The sequence below is a fragment of the Nothobranchius furzeri genome, chromosome 12, assembly GCF_043380555.1.
Source record: "Nothobranchius furzeri strain GRZ-AD chromosome 12, NfurGRZ-RIMD1, whole genome shotgun sequence".
Lineage (NCBI taxonomy): Eukaryota > Metazoa > Chordata > Actinopteri > Cyprinodontiformes > Nothobranchiidae > Nothobranchius > Nothobranchius furzeri.
The window spans coordinates 9,124,453-9,148,874 of NC_091752.1; the positions used below are offsets into that span (position 1 = coordinate 9,124,453).

Sequence of the window (24,422 nt, forward strand, 5' to 3'; positions counted from 1 at the left end):
TTGACAGACATCATTAGAGCGTGAAATCCAGCACAGCGTGACCCGGTTCTGGAAGGAATTCTGTTCAGGAGGTCGCATTTCAGGCTCTCCACATCATATGTGACTGACTTTTACGTTATAATAACGATCACACACTAGGAATGTTATAAAGCGCCTATATCTGACAGTTTCTTTTGTATATTATCTGACTTTATAAACTCCAACAACAATGTGCTTCTATTTTTTTTTCAGGCTAAATCTATCCAAGACACTGGCTGTCAGACTGATTTAGTAGTCTGCAAGAATGCACTTGTCCAGCCTGACGTGAAGCCTTACCCGTAGCAAAGGTGAATTATTTTTAATAATCCTCTATGTAAACATTTTATTATTACCTTCAAGTTTTAATTTGTTTTGCAGATTATTGTTACACATGATTTTATGCTCTTTTAAACATTTATAAATGTGCTGTTTCTTTGTTTTTTATATAGCCATCCAGTTTAGAGCTCCCAGCTGCTGTGTGTCTGGTGACACAGGGACCATGACGGAAATTCATCTTCCAGAAAGTCTGGCTCATCATTTAGCCAGATTTCTAAGGTATAGGCCAAACATGTTTAGGTTAGTTTTGATAAGGTCTGTGCATCTCTCATTTCATGACGTAACTTTTCATATTTTAGTTCCTGGGTGCCTTCAATGTGCAGGGACTGTCCAAGCAGTCATTCTATCGACATCAGGCAAAGCTGTTAATTCCAACAGTGAGCTGGCAGTGGCAGCTAGAGCAAGCTGATATCATCCAGGAGGCTACTGAATCTGGCCCTGTGACTCTTGGTGGTGACATGCGAGCTGATTCACCTGGTGAATACGTTTAAATGTATTTATTTTATTCCTTTGCTATCAAATGTGAATTAAGTAATAACTTGCATTTCTGAAGGACACTCAGCCAAATATGTTAGCTACACCATGATGGATCTCAAAAGAAACAAAGTTATTGATATCCAACTCGTACAGGTACAACATTACCTGATGATTCCAATACATGGTTAATTATTCACAGATCAATGGAGAATTATGTTTATTTTCAGAGCAATGAAGTTGGAAATAGTGTGCGAATGGAGAAGGAGGGATTTGTGCGAAGTCTGAGCACACTTTTGGAGAGGGGGGTCGATGTGCAGCAAGTTGTGACTGACCGCCACACAGGGGTGCAGAAGTATTTGCGGGAGGAATAAAAGGAAATCAGTCACTACTTTGACCCCTGGGAAAAGGTAATCTTTGGGGATGTATATAGTGAATAATACAGGATTTTTTTTTTCTATTTTAAATGTGGGTCTATTTGGCTCTCCGTGAATTGGTAAGAAAATCGAAGAGCTGGGGAAGAGAAAGACGACCCAGGATGTGAGACTGTGGAAGCAAAGTGTGGTGAACCACCTCTACTGGTCAGCATCCCTCTTTATTCCAGATTGGTTCAGCATTTACATGCTAATGTGGCGATATGTCACAGAGTGGTAATGTTGTTCTTATGTTTAATGTTCTTATGTTATGTTTTATATTGCATGTTTTCTAATTGATTAGGTGCTTTTAGGTTGATTTTTAACTGTTTGGGTGTTTTTAGTGATTGCTGCAACATTTCATCCCATTTGTGTTAATCCTCCCCAATTACCCACACCTGGGAGTGGGGTGTGGACTGGACTGGCAAACAATGAACAGAGGCAGGACGGGAGGAGAACGGGTGGAGGGTTTTGTTTATTTAAGGGAGCGGACGTGGAGACGTGGAAACATGAGGGGAAAGGAAAATACTCGGCTGGAGACAGTCGGACACCGCGAGCTGCGCAAGGACTGGAAGGAGATCCACCGGCGGCACGGACAGCAGCAGCAGCAGCGGAGAGAGAGATCCGTGGCCAGAGATGCCAGGGCACAGAGCGCAACACGGCAGGCGGGCAGAGTTACTCTGCCCCCGCGCGTAAGTAATTGATCAGTGACTGGCAGTGTTAGAGTTGCTCTCTCTCTGTGAGTGGTCTGGTGCCGGTGACCAGTGGCGGCTGGTGAAAAATATTTTTGGTGGGGCTGTGCTATTTTTTTTAAACAAACTTGTGCTTTCTGAGCTTTGTGCACAACTTCACTATTTCCTGAATTAAGCACAGCTCTTTTATTTCCTGTCTTACATCATTGGACAAACTGATTAATCCAGGTGTGTCTGACTATTGGCACGCTGCCTTGCAGACCAAGGTTGAAAAATACTGCATTAAATTGCACATAAAATAACACGACCATAAATGGTAAATAGGCCATGCAAGAGGCAAGTAACAAAAACATTTTGTTTAATTTCAACATTTGAGTGAACACGAAAAATTATGAGCAGGTCACTGTTACAGTAATGGTAGTAAACACTACTTAGACAAAATGCCAGAAATTTACACTGTTAGGACTTATGGAAAGTGGAAACACTTTCATAGGAAATAATGTCATCAGTATCCTCTTACAAATGTCATATTTCACACTTCCCAAGCTGGGAAATGTGTTTGCTGCAGCAGAAGTGTAACAAGTAAAATGGAATCAGATTGATGTATGTACAAATTTACTTGAAATACACATTTACATGATTAAATATGTATAATAGGTATGTGTGTTGAAATTAGTTTTTACAGTTATTGCACATTAAACAATGTACATGTTATTAAACAAATGTCCCGGTTTGTGGGACAACCAAGGATTTCTGATTCTGATTGTCTTGTTTACAGAAATGTAATGTACAGCTTACCTCTGCACCCAGCTGCTGTTCTCCCTGTCCAAATGTCCTCGGTTTCTTTGTTGGCTGCTGCACTGATGCGCTGCATTCCCCAGTCAGAGAATGAATGGAGTCCCCAATGAGACACAAGTTCCACATCCACCTTCTGTGGATCCCAGCCGTTTTGAATAACAAACACAGAAAGCAAAATAACGTATTAGTGTGATTGCATCCAGCTAGCCAAGCCTTCCTGGTGTACCAATTTTGGGAGAAGCGTCGTGTGTACAGTTTACCCTTCTCCTTCTCCTGCTGGCTTATCTTTACGTCGGGCTGATCTGGTCCAAGCTCTTTGACATTAAGTTTTTCCACCATAGTTCTCCTCTCGAACGGATACTGGAGAAGAGACCGAACTGAATTCAGTGGCTGCTGAGATCCGGTTGTGTCTCAATTCAGGGTCTGCATCCTTCGAAGGACCCAGCCGACGTGGGCTGCGTCCTCCGTCGGCCGGGTAGACCGGATGCTAACGGCTGTGAATTTGGACAGGCCTAGCCTTCATGAACTCCCTCGGCGAACGTTCCGTCGCCTAGCAACCGTGGAACCGCTGGGCAGAAGGGAGAAGGAACGATGGAGCTCGACGTTTTATTTAGCTTTTTAACCCCCAGAAACCCAAATTTAGAAAACAACTGCAAAATCTTTTTTTAACCTTTCACTTTTTGTTCTAGGCCAGATAAACGGGCCTATTTACACATTTTAACAGCCAATAGTGTTGCAGAACTGAACAATAGGACCTATTAGCAATGTAAATGTTGTTTTAAAAAGAAAAAAATGGGGAAGGTTTATTTTTGTGGACTTAAATCTGATGTTGTAATACTACAACCGTGGGTCTCTGGGGGTTAATCATTTCCTTGACTGTTGGAGAGCTAATTCAGAGAAAATACTTTAGACAAGCTGAGCCTGAGCAAAGATGTGATAATAGTTTTTAATACTTTCTAAGGGTCTTAATTTGACCAAAACCGATTTGTCACCTTTTAAGACTTTTCAAGACCCAGCAGATACCCTCTAGTAAACAATTCTCATTTGTAAACAAAAATAAAATTCAAGAGTTTAATGCAGAACTGATTTTATTTAGATATTTCTTTTATATGTACATGTTTAATCTTCCTTAACCATTTTTTCTAGCAAAGTAAAAAGCTGTCAAAGTTCTCCCTTCTCTCCTGGGCCCTCTGCTGCTCTGCCTCCCTCTGCAGCCTCAATTCCTCCCTGATCAGATCCAGAAGCTGGTCATCGCTGGCACCTTCCCCTGGATGCCCATTTTCTCCATAATAGTCTTAACAAACATGTAAGAAAAGAAACAGGAAGAGAAAAGAGGACAACGGGTTATCCCTTTCATGTTTTCGCAGAAAAAAATAAACTCAAACGAGTTTTTTTAAAATATGAGATGTTATTGTACCTCCATGCCACAGCCGCCGAATACTTTGCTCCGGTGATCATGTGGTCCATCTCCGCCCTAAGCTTAATAACTTCCCTGGTTTTCTCTTTTGTTCCTAAAATACAAACTTCTATTAAAATCAGGGGGGAACGTAGCGGGAGGATTACGACACCGAGCGCGGCCGAACATACGAGCCGAGACCGCAATACAAGCACTCTTACTGTAACATTTCTAACTAAAATAACGTTCATGTGTCACAAAAAGTCCTTAACCTAACAGTTTTCAAGTTTATACTGACATTTATATGCGCAATCCTCTCCGACAGCTCCCGCTTCACTGTCCGCCATTGTTTTTAAGTTTTTCTGCTGGCCGGCCCGCAAGGCATCTTGGGAAATGCTACCTATTGAAGGATACACCGGACCCATCCTTCATTCAGGCGAAAAGAAGGCCGCATTCGTCGACCGCATTTGAAGGAGTCTTTGAATTGGGACAGGCCTAGTCGCGGCGCTGTGACGTAACCGGCCGACGAATCCGGCCGACGTAGGATGCAGACCCTGAATTGAGACACAGCCCATGTTGTAGGCGCACTGGCGTCCATGTCTACGTCTGCGTCATGACCGTCACGAGTCACGACCAAAAACGTGCTGGAGTCGAGACTCTCCGAGTTCTACCGAACACCAACGAAAGCCTTGGCGGTAGCTCTATCGCCCATCATGCTTCTGAAACGTTCTGAAACAACGTCGACGCTGATTGGATACATTCCCATTCCTACCCTTTGATTTTCTTGTCAGCAATTGGACAACCGGTCCTGTCTTGTTTGGGCGATTGAAAAACAGCACACAGCCTCCACCGCTCGGCAGAGACCGGCAGAGATCGCCAGAGACCGGCAGAGACCAATATATATATATGATTTATTTTTGTTACAAAACACACAATTAACTTAGAATATGTGATTATTGTTAATTTTATTTATTTATTTTTTAAAATAAAAATTAAAAACAGTGGGGAAACTGGGAGGGCGGCGCCCTATCGCCCTCTTCTGGCCAGCCGCCACTGCCGGTGACGTATTTACTGCCGGAGTTGTTGTGTGCCACAGGGGCCGGGCCGAGGAGGAGGCGGATTGGATCCACCATGCGGCGATCCTGTGGTTCCCAGACGACGATGCCGGCCTTGGAGATTCCTTGGTCGAGAGCTCAGCAGGGCCGGACTGGACCGCTTTGTCCCTTGGGGCCCTGCGCACACTCGATCGAACGCTTTTTTCCTTGGCATCATCAGGGTTTTGTAATAAATGTCCCTTTTTAATTTGCTTTGGCTGTCGCACTGCTTGCCTTGTTTTTTTTAGAACCTATTTTAATCCTTTTAATATTAGTGGCCAGGGGCGGATTAAGGACTGAAGAACATCCGGGGCTTAACACACGCACACACGTGACACGCACTAGTCAACATCATATATGTCTTGTACCACATAATTTTTAGTCTGAAGCTACATATTAAGCATTTTCAGGGCAGAGTATTGTTCCTGTTAGTGTTTAGTGTGAGATGATAGTAAATATTCCCTTTCTTTCTCCAACAACTTTACCTGATAGTAAGCTAACTTTAGGCAAACCAGCAGCACAACAAATATTTTCAAATAAGACTCACAAACCTGAGTCAACACCAATCTCATCAAAGCTGGGGTTCTGTCGTTGTACTTTTTGTCTAAAAAACGTCCTTATGTCCATCTTCACTCATGCGTTTCAGGCAGAGAGTGTAGAAGAAGCCGGCTGCTGAAGGGCTTCTTCAGTGGTGGAGGCTCAGGCAGGCTGTATACAAACTACTGCCAGCTGCTCCCTCTCTGTTGGACTTTGGTACTGCATGTTACTTCCGCGATTTAGATCCGGGGCTTTCCATGAAACATCCGGGGCTTCAGCCCAAGTAGCCGGGCCTAACGCCGCCCCTGTTAGTGGCACCTTCCATTCCACCTGGATCGTGTCACAGATACATAACCCAAACCAATATTACAATAACATAAACTTTTACACAAAACGCTCCTCTTGATAGAGCAAATCTGTTCAGCACATTCTGACAGACAGACCACCTTTCTTCTGTCATGTTGCTGTACAGGACATTTTTAGAGTTTTTCTTTTTAAAGATAAATAGTATTACATTTAAAGAGCAATACTTTCACATTATCACTTTTTCCACACTTTCTGTATACCTGTATTTTATTGTTTTTCAATAAAGAATGACAAATCATTTAAGTTTATGGTTTTTTTAGCACACAGATATAGATCTGTAAAAAATATCTACAAAGCTAATATTTACATAACAAGTATGATTTGGTTTTGCAATACGGCACTCTGTTTATTTTAGTAAGATTTTTAAACCAAGTAAAGTTAGTAAAGAACACATTTCTATTGGCAGCTAAGAAACTGTTGGACTTAAAACAGGCCTGTTGTAGAAACAACTTGGCATAAATGATTCTTCCTTTTTTGTCTTAACCAAAGAAATTCCAGTAATTGAGCAAAAACATTTATTTTTTTACGTCACACTTTATAAAATAACAGGACACAAAGTGTCGGGACATTTAAAAAATACTTTAAATAATAAAAGGGGCCCAGAGAGCTGCAGAGTGAGTGGAACATTGGGTTGTGAAGGAAGAACGGTTCTCAACAGTGTGATATGAGGGTGTAGAAGGTGAAGCCGGTGCAGGTCCTCCATCATGTTCACCAGATTCACACTGCTGACCACCCCCATGTCACTGCCGCCACTGTGGATGAGAAGGACATCAGGAGCTGCTCTTCCATGCATGGAGTTGAGAAAGAAGGGGAGAAGGTCTTTCCACCTCAGTCCGCCCCAACCGAACCAGGAGACACGGACGTCAGGGAGGCCAAGGTTGTGTCAGAGGGTCTCTGCAGCTCTCTGGGCACCACGCCTCACTCAGCTGTCACCGATGATCCAAATGGCTATGGAGAAAAAAATAACAGGTTTGGCCTAGCTGCTTAAAGTACAAAATCATACATTCAATTCAATTCAAGTTTATTTATATAGCGCTAAATCACGACAAGAGTCATCTCAAGGCACTTCACATAATAAACATTCCAATTCAGGTCAGTTCATTAATCCAATCAGAAATAATGTTTCCTATATAAGGAACCCAGTAAATTGCATCAAGTCACTGACAAGTGCCAGTGACTATACAGCAATCCTCATACTAAGCAAGCATAAAGCGACAGTGGAGAGGAAAACTCCCTTTTAACAGGAAGAAACCTCCAGAGAATCCTGGCTAGTATAAGCAGCCATCCTCCACGACTCACTGGGGATGGAGAAGACAGAGCAGACACACACACGCACGCATGCACGCACGCACGCACGCACGCACGCACACACACACACACACACACACGGGAATAACTGGGACCTGCGATACAAACTCGTTCTGGCTGATTTCTGCCTAAAATGCAATTTAAAAAACAAATATACAAACATAAAATGTCTATAAACTGAACCGCTTTAAGCTTTTTAGGTTTCTACGGCTAGTTTTGAACAAACTTCGGTTTAAAACTTTGTAGCTCTCACCATTTTCTCTTCCTGTTGAAAATCGACAGCCAGCGCGCAAAGCATGCTGGGATAGCCTTGTTCTGTGAGGATACAACAGACCCGTCCTCGAAATGTGGGAGGAGCGAGGACGCGTTTGAGGGCACGACAATGAGTATTCTTAGAATTCTGACAGTACTCGATGCTGTGATGTGACGTCATCAACCTCAAAATGCTCTTTTACAAGCATCCTTCCCGTGGATTCGGACACGCCCATAAACCTTACAGTTGGCAGTCCATGTAGTTTGAATCTTCCCTTGTTTCTTTACAAACCCAGCTCTCCTGGCCAAGTCTGCATTCTTTTTTGAAAGATGTTCATTAAGATAAACCTGTGTCCCTTTCAAATTCTTGCTTTGTCTGAGTAAATCAGTTTTCTTCTTCCTGTTGTAGATGTAATGTGATGAAGGAGCTATTCCTCAAGGTTATTTATCCTCTAACCACAGTTCCCTTTGACACAGCGCCAGAGTGCATGAAACAACCTCAAGGTCATGCTTTCGCTTGAAAACTGTTTACTTTCCAGCAATGAAGACAGAAGATGAAGAGACACTTTTCTTTTATCAAAATCAAAGAAGTCTATTTTCAATGAAGCTAAAACAAGTATTAGTCAATAATACAATGTGACCGATCTGTGAAATCCCAATATTAAGATTAATGTTTTTAATAAGTAAATGACTTAATCTAGTCACTAGACACGCTGATATAGTAAGGTAAATAATCACATGACACATTGCTGTGCTGATCCAATCAGAACCTTCCCCGTCTGAAGCGTGGCGAGTCTCTGTGGTGTTTATTAAATCTGTCAGCTTTGATTCATCCAGAATCAAAAACATCCAGATTAATAAAACAGTTCCAACGCCAGCTTAAGTTCAGTTCTCAAGATCCCATGAAGTTCACCGCATGTTAAGTGAAGTATGGACAGGTCATCTATACTTCTCTTTTTAAGCTGAGAACCATCAAGCTGGGAAAATTCGGTTGTTTTGTTACCAACCAAGCAACGGTTCCTTCAGAATAAAATCTGAACTCGCTGACCCAAGGAGGGTCTCTTTTTGATGCTGTGAAACACCTGTCGCTTTTACCTGGAGACTATTGTTGAGGATCTGGCCTCATGAGGAAATTACTATGCAGTGATTTTCTCCAAAATGACTGTGCTTAAATTGCTCTGAAAAGCAAATAATCACATCAGCGCCAAGAAACTTCATTTCCCATGATGCTTTGCACAAAGAAGCATTGAGATGGTGTCACCGCCTAATACCAGAAACACGTTCTGCGCATGTGCGGGAGGCCATGGAATTTTCCCGCGAACTCAGGCCATAAATCATCAACGAAACAAAGAAACTTCGTTTTCTTTTGCCCAGTTCACTGGCTGTGAAGGACACGCTGTTGCTGCTCCTCTGACCAACGTGAGCCAGCGGGAGGCTGACTGCTGGAGCAGATCGAACACAGAACCGCTGGAATGCTAAGCTACAAGCCCATCAGGACCTGACTTGGAACGAGCGGAGCTCCATCCAGCTCTCAGAGACGCTGTAAGTTGTCAAACTCAGCACAAAAGGAACTTTGCTCTGTGTCCAGCCCAGCTGAGAAACACTCGTGGGGAGAAACAACGGAGAAAGCATCAAACCGACGGACGCCGCCGAAAACTGCGGAGAAACACGGAGAACCGTCAAATCAAACAGCGGGGGACGCCTTGCTGTTCTAGTGATCAGAAACTCAATTCATCTCTTTCTCTCCTTCTTCCTTCTCCCGTTTCCTTTATAGTGTAGAATAAGCAATAAAACCGCGCTATTGCTTCAAATTACCAGACGAGTTCCTCTTTCGTTCCCAAATACGTCCGTCGGGTCATTTTGAAAGAATAAACTGCTTATTTATCATTGTTTGAATATCTTTAAATGTTTTCTACTATGGCCAAGTGGTGAAACTAAAAGATATTAATTTGTGATTAATCTTTTGTGTTGTTTCATGATCCTTTGAAATGTTTTGAGTGATTTAAGGTTAAGTTACTACTGATTCTAAGTGCCTTGGAAGTTAAAGTGCAAGTTGCCACCCACACTTTAGCCAGACAAAGGGGTCAGCCATCTTGTATACAGACTCCATTTTAGAAACACACACACACATACACACACACAAAACACCTTGAACATTATTTGGAATATACATCCTTTTATTATATCACATGGTTATTATTCATTTATGCCACTGTTTATTCATTTGACAAATTGTTAATTAAACGTTATAAAATTCAGATTTTTGTCTCCAGTAGCTTTGTTGTGTCGAAGAGAAGTCTCTGCTCCAAGGATTCTACGAACTTCAAGAAAGACTGATAAGAGTTTTGGATTCAATTTTTCCCCAGTAGAACGGGGTGGTGCCCCAGAGATGTCTAAGAATATCTTAATTAATTAATAAATCAGTAAATATTCTCATATTTACAGAATTTATTGAAGAATCCAAAAGGAAGTTAAAGCTTACTAATTGTTCGCTCCTAATAACCCCAACACTGTCCAAGGACTAGTTTGTCGTGCTGTGACGCTTTACCATTGGCTCCAGTACCGGAAGGAAGGTCCGAGGACCTGGGCATTTTGGATCCATCATGGAGGTCTCACTGAGGGTATTTGGATGAGACAAAAATGGCGTCTCATGTGTTTACGACTACGGGTCTCAAACTCTGATCATATAGGAGCAAAACATCATCTCCCACTCAGACGTCTCTTCTCCGGATGCGGGGGTTCTGAATTTAACATCATTCACACACACCATTCACCTCACACTTCATTGCAACAGAACATCCATCATTAGAGAATTAGTCTTGTTAAATTGTATAAAATCATTTAGTAATACATTTTCTTAAACGTTTGAAGGTCTCTCTCTCTTCTCTTGTCTCTCAGTTAATGCAAAGTGTTATTAGAAAGTCCCTGTAATAAAAAGATCCAATCTTCTGATTTAAATAACCCAGTGTTTGTAAGATGGGATTCATACTAGATATGGATTTTTAATGTCTTATGGTCTTTAATTACATGTAATTAAATCTATCATTACATAGAGATGCAGAATGATCACTTGTTTAGCTTTCTGATTCCTGGTTTGAATTGTATGACATGCTTCAATATGATTTCTGTTTATCTGAATGTTCCTACTTTGTAAATACCTCACTACTTGGGCTTCAGCTGAATTGTCCAGGGGCCTCATTTATCAAGCTTGCTTACGCAGAAAACAGGGTCGGAAAACTGCGTAAGCAACTTTCCACGCAAACTTTGGGATTTATGAAAGAAAACTTAGCAGAAAAATGTGTGCAACTTTAAGTTGACTAAGGATCTGGCTTACGCACATGTTGGACATGGAGAGCACCTGCAGTGCTGCTGCTGAGAAGATACAATTATGCAATCCTGCAGCATTATCACTTGTACTGCTTCATTTTCTCACAGAACAAGACCCCCCACACGCACACACACACAAACACACACACATGCACACACACGCGCACACACACACACACACATGCGCGCGCGCGCACACACACACACACACACACACAGCCTGAAGCGCAGAATACGGAATGCAGAATATCAGCAGGGGGACAGACTGAGACAGAATGTCATGCGTCTGTGACAGTGTGTGTGTCCTGTCACTGTGACCCGCTTGATCATGCGCCCTGGCTACTTGTACACGGGAGATCTCTGTTTAGCTGACTGGTTAGCGCGCGTGACTTTCACCTGGGGATTGAATCCCAATTGGACCATTTTTTTATATCCGTCACAGATCTCTCTGAAGAACTCACAACATTGATGGCTTCAGCAACGCTGTGCCACTCTGTGGATTTTCTCTTATTTGTGTTGCAAAAGCACTTCCTTTCATTTATCCACCTCACCAACAAGTACCTAAACTTCTGCTTCTGTGAAATTGCGCTTCCTTGATCTGCCTTGATCTACGGTCGCCATCGTCATTGGCGGAGCACTGCAACAGCCGGCTTATGTATATGCATGAGATCCACAAGGCACTTTGCATTGCCTATTTATGGCAGTAAGTGGGCATGGTGAGGGCGGGATGTGACTAAAAAGCAGCTGAGAACCTTTCTAGATAGCCTCTGATTTATGAAGCAGAGATTGCGTGCAGCTGTGCGTACTCCATGTTTGATAGATCACAAACCTGCTTGGCGTAATTACATGTTTTTTGCTGAGCTTAAGTACGATTTTAGTAAGGATTCTACGCAATGTTTGATAAATGAGACCCCAGTTCATTATCTTCCCCTTCTCTCTGTTCCACTTTCACAACATGGGCACGTGATGATTTAAGAGACAGCCAGAGATTACAACTTCATTCATACAGGTGTATTGTTCCATGTCCGACACCCGGGTCTCCAGAAGATTTATTCTGCTTTGTTGCTCCTCATTTATCTTTTTCAGTGCCATAATTTCATCTACTAAACCCATAATGGTGCACTGCTGTTTTGATATAGTCCCCAGCTGTTCACCCATCATGTTCATGGCAGCCTTCAGTTCTTCAATGTCTTTTTTTACTTCCTTGGTAACCATGATTATAGAAGTTTCAGAGCCTTGCAGATGGCAGTTTCAGAACTGATGAACAGTGGTACATGGAGGCCTACCTTGTTAGCTGGTCATGGAGCCTGGGCCTGGTAGTGAAGCTTCAGCCAGGGTTTGCCAGTAGCTTATGACGAGACCAGGGCTTGGTGAATAAGCTTTTTTCCCGTGGCTGGAGGTGCAGCGGACGTTAGAGGCTGATGGTAGATCCTGGTCCTAGAGATCTAGGGAGTTGCCTGTAGCTGATGGTGGAGTCTTGGCTCAGTGGTGAAACTCAGGCCTTGCTTGGGGCCTGGCCCCACACCAACAGTGGAGCTTATTGCTTCAACTCTTTTGATCTCTGCCTCTACCTGCTTCCCTCTTTTCCACACATTCAACACACAATAGTGGAACTTTAGCCAGGTCGCCTTTACCCAAAAGCCAGGGATGGAGACTGCTGCTCTGCTGCTGCTGCTGAGGCTGGAGCCTGGGCCTGGCTTGGTGGCTGGTGCTGGAGGCCGGAACCTTCCTGGGCCGGGCGTGGCAACTGAACCTGGAGCCAGGATCAGGTATTGAGGCTGTAGCCTGGGCCTCTCCTGGTGGTGTAGTTTAGAAACTTGATCCTGTGCAAGCCGTGATTGCTGGTGCCGAGTCTGGAGCCTTGAGGCCAGGCCTGGTGGCTGGTACCGAGGAGCCTGTGCTGGGCCGGGCCTGTTGGCCGAACTAGAGGCTTAAGCCTGAGTGTGGTGTCAGCTGGGCCTGGTGGCTGGTACATCTACTAAGTGAGTCAGCTCAGCTCTGCTGCTGCTCAGCTCAGTGTAGCTCCTGTCAAACATATTCAGAGATACTCGACAGTGCAAGCAAAAGTTGTGTGTGCTCGTGCGTGTGTGTGTGTGTGTGTGTGTGTGTGCACACGCATGAATGTGTGTGTGTGTGTGTGCACACGCATGAATGTGTGTGTGTGTGTGTGTGTGTGTGTGCACGCATACGTGCGTGCGTGTGTGTGTGTGTGTGTGTGTGTGTGATAGGTAGTTCCTGTGTGGCCATGAGTTGCAGGAGGACCAGGAACCACTGCTTTTGCTGGCGGATCACAAAGGGGACATGTGACCCATCCAGCAGGTTCTGAACTTCCCTCCCAGTGCTCCAGATCCCATCATAGGAAAGCATCCTAACTGTTTGGACCTCCTCAGCTGACTCCTTTTAATGGGGAGGAGCAGCGGCTCCACTCTGAGCTCCTCCTCCCCTCTGAAGTTGAGCTGTACCTTATGGAGGAAAACCGGGCCAGCACCCTGCTCCGTCGGTCATCTCTCCTCATCCACCAGGATACTAAAACCTGTGTCAGTGTAAAACGTTACCAGTCAAAGATGTGGAAACAATGGTGTAAAAGTCTTTATGAAATGGGGAGTTACTATAATACATACATACATATATATATATGTATATGTATATATATATATATATATATATATATATATATATATACATACTTGTATAATATAATAGTTACACTCTACTGTTATTATTGTCTCTTGTTTCTGTAATCCATGATTGTTTGTCTCGTGTGCTTTAACGTGTCACGTTGTGCTTCATTTCATTTGTGGAACCATTCCATGTTAATCTGGTGGAGAACATCGGCCTCGGACTTGTAGGACCTGCCTGACCTTTCGGATTATTCCCACACAAATCCAAAGCATCACTCTGCCTTCTGTGGTTCAGTTTGGACCAGAATATGTTCAGACAGACACATTATGACTCTGAGTTTAAGGTTTAACAGTAAATCATTAATGTAAAAGCTGGTTTGTAGCTGAGGAGTTCAGAACCGACACCAGCAGGCCGAGAACAGAGCAGAACCTCTCTTCAGAACCAACGCGACTCCTGTTACCGGTCCGGTGGAAGCTGCAGCCGGCTCTGGCTCTACTCTGCTTTTCTAATGAGATTTGTTGCACTAATAAAATATTCCTGATGATTTTTTTTAAATGTTTCTGTGGAGAAAACTGGAACAGAACATTTTTTCTGCCTGCAGCAGAAACTCTAGACCGAAACCTCTGGCTGGTGTTTATCCAGGAGAGCAGAGTGCATGCACGGCTGTTTTCACAAGGGATTAACCCAGGTTTGAATCCCAACACTTCACCGAGGAGAGGGACAACATTCCCACTGCATCATCTGGTAAAGATCGTCTCCCTCTGCTTTAGATCGCTGCAAAAACCACCTGATGTGAATACTTCACATAAAGAGCTTCATGACGCACGTCTGAACCTAAAACCTAAAAACCACAAAACCTGCTGAGATTATGAGATTAAATCTCCATGTTTATACCATCAGATCCAACACGTGTTTATTGTTTACATAATTATGCTTATTATTTATGTATTTATTGCAGCTGGCGCTGTTTGAACTGAATCTCTTTACAGGTCATCGGCTCATTAGAGAAGATTCTTCTTCATCTGATTGAAGCTTCAAAATAAAGTGATTATTTTTTTAAACATTTGAACACAAAGTTAAATTAAAATCAGATAACTAATAAGATATTCGATCACTATTGTGAGCTGACTTCACACGTGTCTCTGCTGCTGTCTAGCGCCATCTATTGGACAGCTGGAGGTAAACAACACTGCATCCATTCAGGGTTTATTCTGTCAGAAATAAAAACCAGAATAAACACAAACGAACCGTCTCTAATGGAGACTGTAAAGTAAAACATTTTGCCCCCATTTACATCACATTTGTTTCAAAATTAAATATATTACATCTGAATGTTTAAATATTAGACCAAATATTCATTTATTAAGTTATAATTTGCATCAAATGTAAATAAAAAGCAATAATAAACATATGTTAGAATGTTATAATAATGTTAAATGTTTTAATTATTGACTTATAAAAAGTTAAAACATGTAAATCCAGCAGTAAAACAGAAGTAACCTAACAAAATAAAAGACTTGGTAGATCTCACCATTCCACTTTTATTTTGGTAGGATGATGGGCAGCTTCCTGGCCTGGTGGGGAAAGTTTGTGCTTTTAATGCGATAGTTTAGATCGTAGATGAGGAATAATTAATATCTGACCTGAGTTAGAGCAGGAGTCTCCAACCCTGTCCAACAGGGCCTCCACCCTGCATGTTTGAGTTGTTTCTCTGCTCCATCACACCTGTTCAGCAGGCCATCAGGTTCTGCAGAAGCCTGTCGATCACCTGCTGGTTAAGGCCAGTTGTGTTGGAGCAGAGAAAACCTCTATTGCAGGCTGGACGGTGGCCCTGGAAGACCAAGTAGAACTAATCTGAGCAGGAGCAGGACCAATTACTGTCGTGTGAAAACCATTCCATGTTCCTGCTGGACGTTCTCCAGGCTCCAGTGTTCCAGCAGCTTTCTCTGCTCCCTCCCAGTAACCACAGAAGCTGAATCAGCATGAATGTTTCTCACACCTGCGTGCTTCCCAGTCCAGGACGGATAATCAGCTGGCAGACGGAAGCTGGTTCACAAACTGCTGGTCCGTTCCAGGTGCGTGTCGACCCATCAGGTGTGCTGTTCGTCCTGCGCTTCCATAGAGATGACTCTAATGTGGAGGCTGAGTCTCTTCAGCTTCATCATCGGAACATTTAAAGGTAAAAAAAAACCACGATTCACGATTCAGTTCAGCAGATTTAAAGCCTGCTTTCTGATTCATTCGTGAAGATTAATGAAATATTCTCATGTTGCTGATTTTTACTCTGGTCTAGTCGAATCTGTAATAATCAACATTTGACTTTCACACAAGAAGAAAAAACGATTTAAAAGATCAATTTTCGTTTGTTTAAGGCAACGAGGTTTAAACCACCAAACAGTTCCCGAGCACAGCCAGTGCTGCAGCTCACCGCTTCCCACGGGGACGGGTCACATGCAGAGATGAAGTTCACCAGTGTGGTGATGACTAATGGGACTTTAACAAGGGTCACAGAGCACTCCAAAGTAACAATGATGTCAAGTGAAACTGACAGTAGTGTGTGTATTTATGGTTCACTAGTTATTAATTTAGAGAATATTAAAATAAGATAAAACAACAGAAACAAGCAGCTGACCTTCTGGTGAAAGCAAGTGTGTCCAAAGTACGGCCCGGGGGCCTTTTGTGGCCCTCGAGGTGGAACTTCGTCTCTCTCAGGTTGTTGATAATCAGATTTTAACCAGGCCACTCTGAGCTGTAAAATTAAAAAACGATAGACCACGATACTTTTCTACTTGATGATTTTAGCCCTGCTCTTCCTGAGCTAAAGGCCTCGTTTATAAGGAGCTGAACAACAGCAGGACACCCAGATTCGGCCTCTGCTGCTGCACCATCCAGGTGTGCTGGCTCGTCCCGCTGAGGGGGCCTGCTAGCTGTGGGTTAAAGCTTAGTGGGTTTCTGTGGACGTAGCTCCAGGAGAAGGAAGCTTGTCTAGGTAAACTCCTCACATTCGCAGCGGCTGAGGTGTGCTATGATAAGCTGGGCTGCTTCAACGACCACCCTCCCTGGGGAGGCACCCAGCAGAGACCCGTGGGCCTGGTTCCCTGGCACCCCGAGGACGTCGGGACCCGTTTCCTCCTCTTCACTCAGGCGAACCGCTACTATCAGGTCAGACTACTGCGTCGCCAAGACAACCCATCATCTGTTGCTGTGGTGCTATATAGTTGCTTTCACAGTTGGGGGAAACCAGTGAGTCACAGGCTAAACTATGATGTCATTTAATCTGGGAGGGGTCATTGTTTTACTCCACAGGAAGTAGAAAGAGACAAAACAGCTTAGCGGATGCTGAATCAACGATAGGAAAAGTATGTAATACTTTGTGTGTTTTTATATCTTTTATCTTTGGTTTCTCTGAAATTATCAGGAGATTAAACCGGACGAAAGCATCGATGTGTCCAACTACGGCGGGAGGAGAAAATCCCGCTTCGTCATTCCAGGATACTTGAAAAAGAATGATGAAAACTGGCCTCAGGACATGTGTAAAGTAAGGGAACACACACACACACACACACACACACACACACACACACACACACACACACACACACACACACCTTGAGGTCTCTGATCCAGACCGGAGTCTGAAACCAGGTGTGAATAAATGCTCACCTGCTGAAGGACTCCTGCTGACACGTCTCTGTGGGCTGCAGGCGGTGGTCCAGAGGGAGAACGTGAACTGCATCGCTGTGGAGTGGAAGAAAGGTGTGAAGACTCGTTATGCTCAGGCTGCTAATAACGCCAGGGTGGTCGCTGCCCAGGTGGCCTTCATGATCACCTTCCTCATGGTAACTATGGCTCTGCACCACCTGTCAGAGAAACTTCCGTAAATGAAGACGAGTTTCCTCTGATGAACATGATTTTTCAGAATCATCAGAACAAGAAATGATAAACTTTGATCTTGCTATACCCGCTCTTGTGCTGATGACCAAACCCTGAGCACGCACAGCAGCAGATGTTCATCAGGTCATATGGTGAAGTTGTAGTTCTGGCTCCGCCCACCCAAAGCGTTAGGTACCAGGTGGCACCTTCATCAGGTAACGTGGAAAAAACTCAGAGACGGCAGAACGACCAAAGACCAGTTTTAGTACGTTATTTATTAGCTTATAAATGCCTAATAATGCTCTAGGTAACGTTATTAAAGGGACTTTAATTGTATGGGGTTACTGAGAATTCTAAAAGAAAACATTTATTCTCCCATGAAGGAGAAATTTAAGCTCTTTTGGCAAAAATAATTTAGATGAAGTCAGAAAATAGTAAAGAAATATGAGTTTAATCATAAAAATGTTTACTGAAGATTTAGAAGTTTCTACAGAAGCCAAAGAGAACTCAGAACTCACCTGGAGCTGACAGGATATTCACACACACACACACACACACACACACACACACACACACACACACACACACACACACACACACACACACACACACACACTTTGTAAGTTTTTTTGTTTGTTTATATCTAAATGATGTTAGAAGAATGTTAACTCATTCGCTGCCAGCGTTTCTCGCCATTTTTACTGTTTTAAACTTTACATAATTAATTTAACCAATTAGTAAACTTTACATAATTATTAGTAAACTTTACATAATTAATTTAACCAATTAGTAAACTTTACTTATTTAGGAGGCATGAAAAAGGTTTTGAGCTAGCTTGTTTAGCTTTAGTAATAAAAATGAACATTTAGAATGTTATGTTATTATTTGGCCATGTCTGAACATACAGACATGATATTCAATTCAACTTTATTTATAAAGCCCCTTCCTACCCCCACTCGAGGTGATCCAAGATGATGAACTGAGTTAAGAACAACTGAAACAGTAATATAGTAAAATGCAGAAACACAACATTTAAAATGCAGTAAAAGAAAAAAAAAGCCTTAAAACAAAAATGATCAGAACATTAAAACATGACTAAGATCCACCTTCAGCCTAGCTTTAAAAATATTCCTATGTAGATAATCTTATGTGGTGAATAAGTGATTAGAAAAGTTTCGGTCCACATTTTTATCATTAAACTGTGGCCAGTATCGATGCTTCATGGTTTTCTCTCATTGGGCCAGGCTGGTATTTCTGCTGTATTTAAAATCTGTAATTAAAAGAGATCAGGATTCATGTGAATTACAAATCAGCAGTAAGGAAATCAGCTGATGCTTTTGATTTATTACAGATTATTAATATTATTACCATAGCTTGGCATCTCTATCCCAGTAGAAGCCTGTGGCTGAGTCCGGGAGAGATAAATAACAGTAAAAACACTGAAACCAAAATGCCTCGATATGAATTTCTCCGACAGCATCATGTCAGCGCCAGGCCGACATCCCATAACTAACGTGCTTGGGTGCAACCAGATCCGTCTACAACCGTCCCTGCTACTTCCTGGGGACCAATATCACTTTTACAGTCAACAGCAGATCAGTGTCAAGGCATCTGGTATACGCACGCGCGTGTGTGTGTGTGTGTGTGTGTGGGGGGGGGTATGGTAAGCCGAGTAATGCAGCGTTTTGCAGATATTTTATAGCACCGAATGTCCTGCCAACTGAAACTGATTCCTTATGCCAACACGTTGTTGTGACTCAGATTTACAAGGTGAGAGTTGTCATGAATGCAACTGAGCCTCACCTGGACGTTAATGTCTGCTGATCGTTTAACTTAATTATCATCAACATTCAGTCTGGAGGGTTCATACAGCAGTATGACGAGGACAGGCATGGATGTTGATTTATTCTGAGTTCTTCATCCTTTATTCATGTGGCACTTATTCTAAACACAGCTGAAGACTCAAACCGATCCCAAATGTTCTTAAAGTTATCTTATAAACCTTCACTTACCCGAGTTACTCTGCCTGAAATAGTTACACATTTCTGTTGGGGAAGTGCTGCGCTGAGGTGTTCATGTGCGGTTTTCCATTCAGAAATGAGCACATAACCATCACTGGTCCTCAGTATGATGTATAGACAAGTACATACACACACACATGAAAACACACACATACATACACACACACATGAACACACACACAAAATGAACAAACACACACACACACACACAAACACACACATACACACACACACAAACTTATGAACACCCACACACCCACTCATTAACAAATACACATGCACGCACGCACACACACACACACACACACACACACATGAACATACACACGCACGCACACACACACACGCACACACACACACACACACACACAAACTTATGAACACCCACACACCCACTCATTAACAAATACACATGCACGCACGCACGCACACACACACACACACACACACACACACACACACACACACACACACACACACACACACACACACACACACACACACACACACACACACACACACACACATTCACACACACAAACACACACCAGTTGAAGGTTAAACTTTATGTGTGTGTGTGTGTTGTAAGAACATCTGCTCTCATGCAGGTACATTTTAACCAGACCGTCGATAAGTTCCACATCATCGGACACAGCCTGGGAGCTCACGCAGCTGGAGAGGTTGGAAGCAGAATTCCTGGTCTGCCCCGGATCTCAGGTGACCCTTCCTCAGTCCTCAGGTGGACTAGAAGCAGCTGGGGTGGGGGTGGGGGGGGGTGGGGGGGGGGGGGGGGGGCTAATTTAATCTCACTTTAGCTCACCTAACCTCGTTTCCCGTTTGATAATCTTGTCTCTCCCTGGTTGCTTTCATAACTTGTTCAAATTTGTGCTAAACTAAAGATTATCATTCCTAAACATCCATGAATCCTTGTGAGGAGATTAAATGTGAAAAGCAGACATTCGTGGTCAAGCGGGATTCAGATTAAAGGAGGAGAGAGAGAGTTCTGACGTGCATTTATCACACTGCATGATGCAAGTTCTGTGCTTTAAAGCTAATGAGTGTTAAAAAATCTGAGTTTTTACGTGTTTGGAAGCAGCTAATCAAGTTTGTGTCTCGACTTTATTCCATGTTGGTTCAGCATTGTGATCTCTGTTCCGTGTCTGCGTAGGCCTGGACCCAGCAGAACCATACTTCCAGGGCACGGACGCCTGTGTGCGTCTGGACACCAGCGACGCCGCCTTTGTGGATGTCATCCACACCGACGGGCTTCCTTTTAACTCCAAACTTGGTGGATATTCCCAAATTCCAAATGTTTAAGGACATTTGAACAGCTGTGGTCTTTATTCCGCTGTGGCTCCTGCAGGTCTCGGCATGACAGAACACGTGGGTCATCTAGAGTTTTTCCCAAATGGAGGGGAGCTGATGCGCGGCTGCTCTGCAAACTCTGGACGTCCTACCGACCTGGACTCCATCTGGGACGGTGAGATAATCCCAGTGATGACTGGGATGGACTCAAACCCACTAACCGATCCTCTACGGTCGTTATGAACATGATAGTCACCACTAGTCTCTGTTTTTGTGTTTGAGGAACGTCCTGAGGCAGTTTTGCTGCAGACGGATCAAACACCCACTGGGGTCCTTTAAACGACCCTGTCATCCCTTTTGGCAAAAACAATGAAACGGATGTCCTCAATATTAAAATGGATTCCAGTCTCAGAAGGTGTCTGACATTTCTGATGGGCAAAGACACAGACCAGACTTATCAAAGTTCATCCAGACGTTCTGAACGTTTCCTGCTTCCTGTTTTTCTGGAATCACATTTATGGTTGAGTCTGGAAAAATACAGACTCCAGATTTTATCCTTCCTGATTTCACCTGAATCAGTTTCCATAAACGTCCGTTTGGACCCTGAAGACCTCATATTCCCGTCAGATGAAGCACCGTCTCCTAGAAGCTGCAGAGCCCAGCAACACCTGGAGGTTCTGGGTCCTGCAGTCGTAGGAAAGGATGAGAGGCACCATGTGAGCGGGATCCCAGTAGAGAGGAAGTCTGGAGGTCAAACAGAGATGTTTACAGAGGAGGAACTGAAGGAGAGCTGGTAGGAACCGATGCTCACAGAGATCCAGAGTTCTGCCGGGTCACGAGAATCTGCAGTGCCTGGACCCCAGTGGGTCTGGTAATCCAGAAAATTCTGATAAGATCAAATCTAGAGACTTAATCATGAATGTGTTTTCACTCAGAAATGGGTTCTGATGTGCTTATGAGAACCTGTTACCGGGTTCAAAGGTTCTGCCTCTTATTTGACCCACCTGAGACAATTTAAATGTTAAATCAGTCAAAACTAGAATTAATTAAGTAAAGTTAGAGAGCGATCTAACTTTCCATGTCCTAACGACTTGTTCTGAACACATGATGTGACCTCTGACTGATGCAAATCAGGTGTTCTCAGGAGGAGGCGTGGCTGCTGCCACCCCTCACATAACGACCCGTGTACGTAAGTGCTAGGAGCCCAGGGAATACTGAAGCCATCCCAATGGAAAACCTGGGGAGAAACCCCGAGCTGAGCCGAGGCCCGCCGGACGCGTTTGAGCAGTGGAGGACGCCGGCCTTCTTCTGAAATGTGCTGCGAGGATCAAGTAGCAGCATTGGTGCCATGCCTAGGACCGTGTGGGCGGAGCAGCAGGTGGCGTGTTGTCACAGCTGAATCCACCACCTTTGATCTGATAGATAAGAGAGGGAGGCAGGGGGCGGGGCAGCATAGCTGGAGATCCTGGAGTGCCTGGTGTAGCTGCAGAGAAAACAAAACTCAACCCAGCGTGATCAGGTCTCACTTTCAAACCCGAGACATCAGATCAGGGTGTCTGTCCTCCTGGAGTCCCAATGTTCCCCTCTCTTCTGTCCCCTGGAGCTCAGACACAACACCCCATCCCATGAAGAGGACATCGGCTTTTTAGTCTCATCAGAATAAAACATTTTAGATTGATGACAGAAGGTTTTCTTGTGCAGATTTTTATGAATATTTATTTTTTCACTTCAAATTTGTCAGAAAAATGTTGCCTGAACTTCTGGTGACCCAAGCCAAATCTGAGCCAGACGAGTCGAGCAGTTTGTAGCCAATCAAATTATGCTCCTTTGATCAGGTGACACTAGCGCACCATTAGACAGCTCCTGTAGAAAACACTCTGGTGCTCTCCTGTAGACACGTCTTCCTGTTGAATCATCTGAACAGCAAGAGTCTAACATCAGACTTCCTCTGACTTTCTCTCCAGGGTCGAAAAGCTTCGATGGCTGCAACCACGTCCGAGCCTATCAGTACTACACTGAGAGCATCAGTAAATCCCAGGGCTTCGTGGGCTTCCCGTGCTCCAACAAGGACGACTTCGCCGACGTAAGGCTTCGGTTCTGCTACTTAAACACAGAGTTTACCAGTGAAAGCAGCTCACATATTTCATAGTCTTACAGTTACCTTGCTGTTGCTGAACAACGGCAGCTGGGGGTGTCCAAAGTACCAACAAGTCTCCGGCCTGCTTTTTTTTTATTTTTATAAATGTGTGATGTTAATGTCACCCCTCTGTTCATTGAGCTCCACTGGCTACCGCTAGCAGCACGCATCAAATTCAAATTGCTAACACTAGCATACAAAGTCCGACATGGTGCGGCTCCCATCTACCTGAATCCTCTTGCAAAGGCTTACGTCCCGGCCCGGCCGCTGCGGTCATCACAGGATCGTCGGCTAGCAGTGCCTACACCACGCTCAGGACAATCCAGACTCTTCTCATGCATCGTTCCACAAATGTGGAATGACCTTCCAAGCACTAGCAGAACAGCGGCTTCCTTTTCGACTTTCAAGAAACTCCTGAAGACCCTGCTCTTCAGAGAGCATCTTCTTATCTAGCACCCTCCCTGCACCCGTCCCCCCTCTCTACTGTCCACTCCTTGTTCCCTACTCTCCATGATTGATGTAAGTTGTTGTTATTGTTGTTGTTAGCCTCAAGGGCAACATGCCGATCATCACTTGTAAGTCACTTTGGACAAAAGTGTCTGCTAAATACATAAACATAAACATAATGGCCGCTGAGAAACGGTTTGCAAAAACATTTTAAGTAACTGAAATGTACTTTTCTGAAGTGTTTGCGTTTGTAAAATTTAAGTTAAATGTTTTGGATACGTACTGCTTTTTTAATAAAAATGAATAAAGGAGCAATGCAGTAATGCAGCTACAGGCTAAACTCTTCCAGAGTTACCACAAGGTTCAATTTGGGGTGCCACCCCAAAAATTTGTTTGGCCCCATCTGGCCACCCCATCAAAAATTTCTGGAGGCACCCTTGCATCACTGGAGTGATCCTGAGCCGTATTAACCCACAACGTGCAGGTGCCTCTCAAAGCCGTTAAAACCAGACAGAGAAGTCTTCATGTTGCCTGTTCAGTCGGGTTAAAGGTTAAAGTCTCTCTTTGACTGTTTCAACAGAAAATAAGTGTAAACATGAAAATGAACGTAAACTTCGAACATGACTTTGTGTGATGTTAGAATGTGACTGAAGGCCCTTGGCCCTGGTTAATGGCGGATTTAGCAATTTGGGGGCCCAAGGCGAACACAGACATGGGCCCCCTTACACGAAATTGTCGACAATCTTATCTTTAACTGGATTTGTGAAACTCTCCCCTCTTCTAACATGAGTTATTTTCACTTTTCATTAGTCCTCTTCTTTATTCCTGTCTTTATCTCTTTTTGAGTGCCTTCAGTATTTGCTCTGCTTTCTTCGTCCTGTCAGTGCTCCTGTACTTTTGCCTTTCAGTTTTTTCTTCTATTTTCCATTTTGGTCTATGTTTTCTTCCCTTTAAACATTTTCCATTGTCTTTCCTTTCTGCTTCCTTTGATGTTTACATAGAGAAA

General features: G+C 43.6%; 1 protein-coding gene and 1 long non-coding RNA gene across 3 annotated transcripts in view; one reads left to right on the top strand and one right to left on the bottom strand.

Moving 5' to 3' along the window:
* Nucleotides 1-2,984: 2,984 nt before the first annotated feature.
* On the bottom strand, nucleotides 2,985-15,558 carry LOC129154600 (uncharacterized). Of its 2 annotated transcripts, XR_011515572.1 has the most exons (4): nucleotides 15,277-15,558; nucleotides 15,165-15,207; nucleotides 12,298-13,544; nucleotides 2,985-3,091 (listed from the first exon to the last, which is right to left on the bottom strand). It is a non-coding gene; the product is annotated as an uncharacterized lncRNA (long non-coding RNA). The 2 variants fall into 2 exon arrangements; XR_008559884.2 differs by lacking the exon at nucleotides 2,985-3,091 and having other exon boundaries at nucleotides 8,750-13,544.
* Nucleotides 15,559-15,655: 97 nt separating this feature from the next.
* The window catches only part of LOC107372330 (inactive pancreatic lipase-related protein 1), a 12,591-nt gene continuing 3,824 nt past the window's right edge, over nucleotides 15,656-24,422 (top strand). The window contains exons 1-8 of the mRNA XM_054734392.2: nucleotides 15,656-15,812; nucleotides 16,644-16,795; nucleotides 17,052-17,171; nucleotides 17,338-17,472; nucleotides 20,136-20,244; nucleotides 20,696-20,815; nucleotides 20,891-21,007; nucleotides 22,797-22,915. Coding sequence (XP_054590367.2) covers nucleotides 15,758-15,812; nucleotides 16,644-16,795; nucleotides 17,052-17,171; nucleotides 17,338-17,472; nucleotides 20,136-20,244; nucleotides 20,696-20,815; nucleotides 20,891-21,007; nucleotides 22,797-22,915 — 927 coding nt within the window. The 5' untranslated portion in view covers nucleotides 15,656-15,757. The remainder of the gene's footprint in view (nucleotides 15,813-16,643; nucleotides 16,796-17,051; nucleotides 17,172-17,337; nucleotides 17,473-20,135; nucleotides 20,245-20,695; nucleotides 20,816-20,890; nucleotides 21,008-22,796; nucleotides 22,916-24,422) is intronic.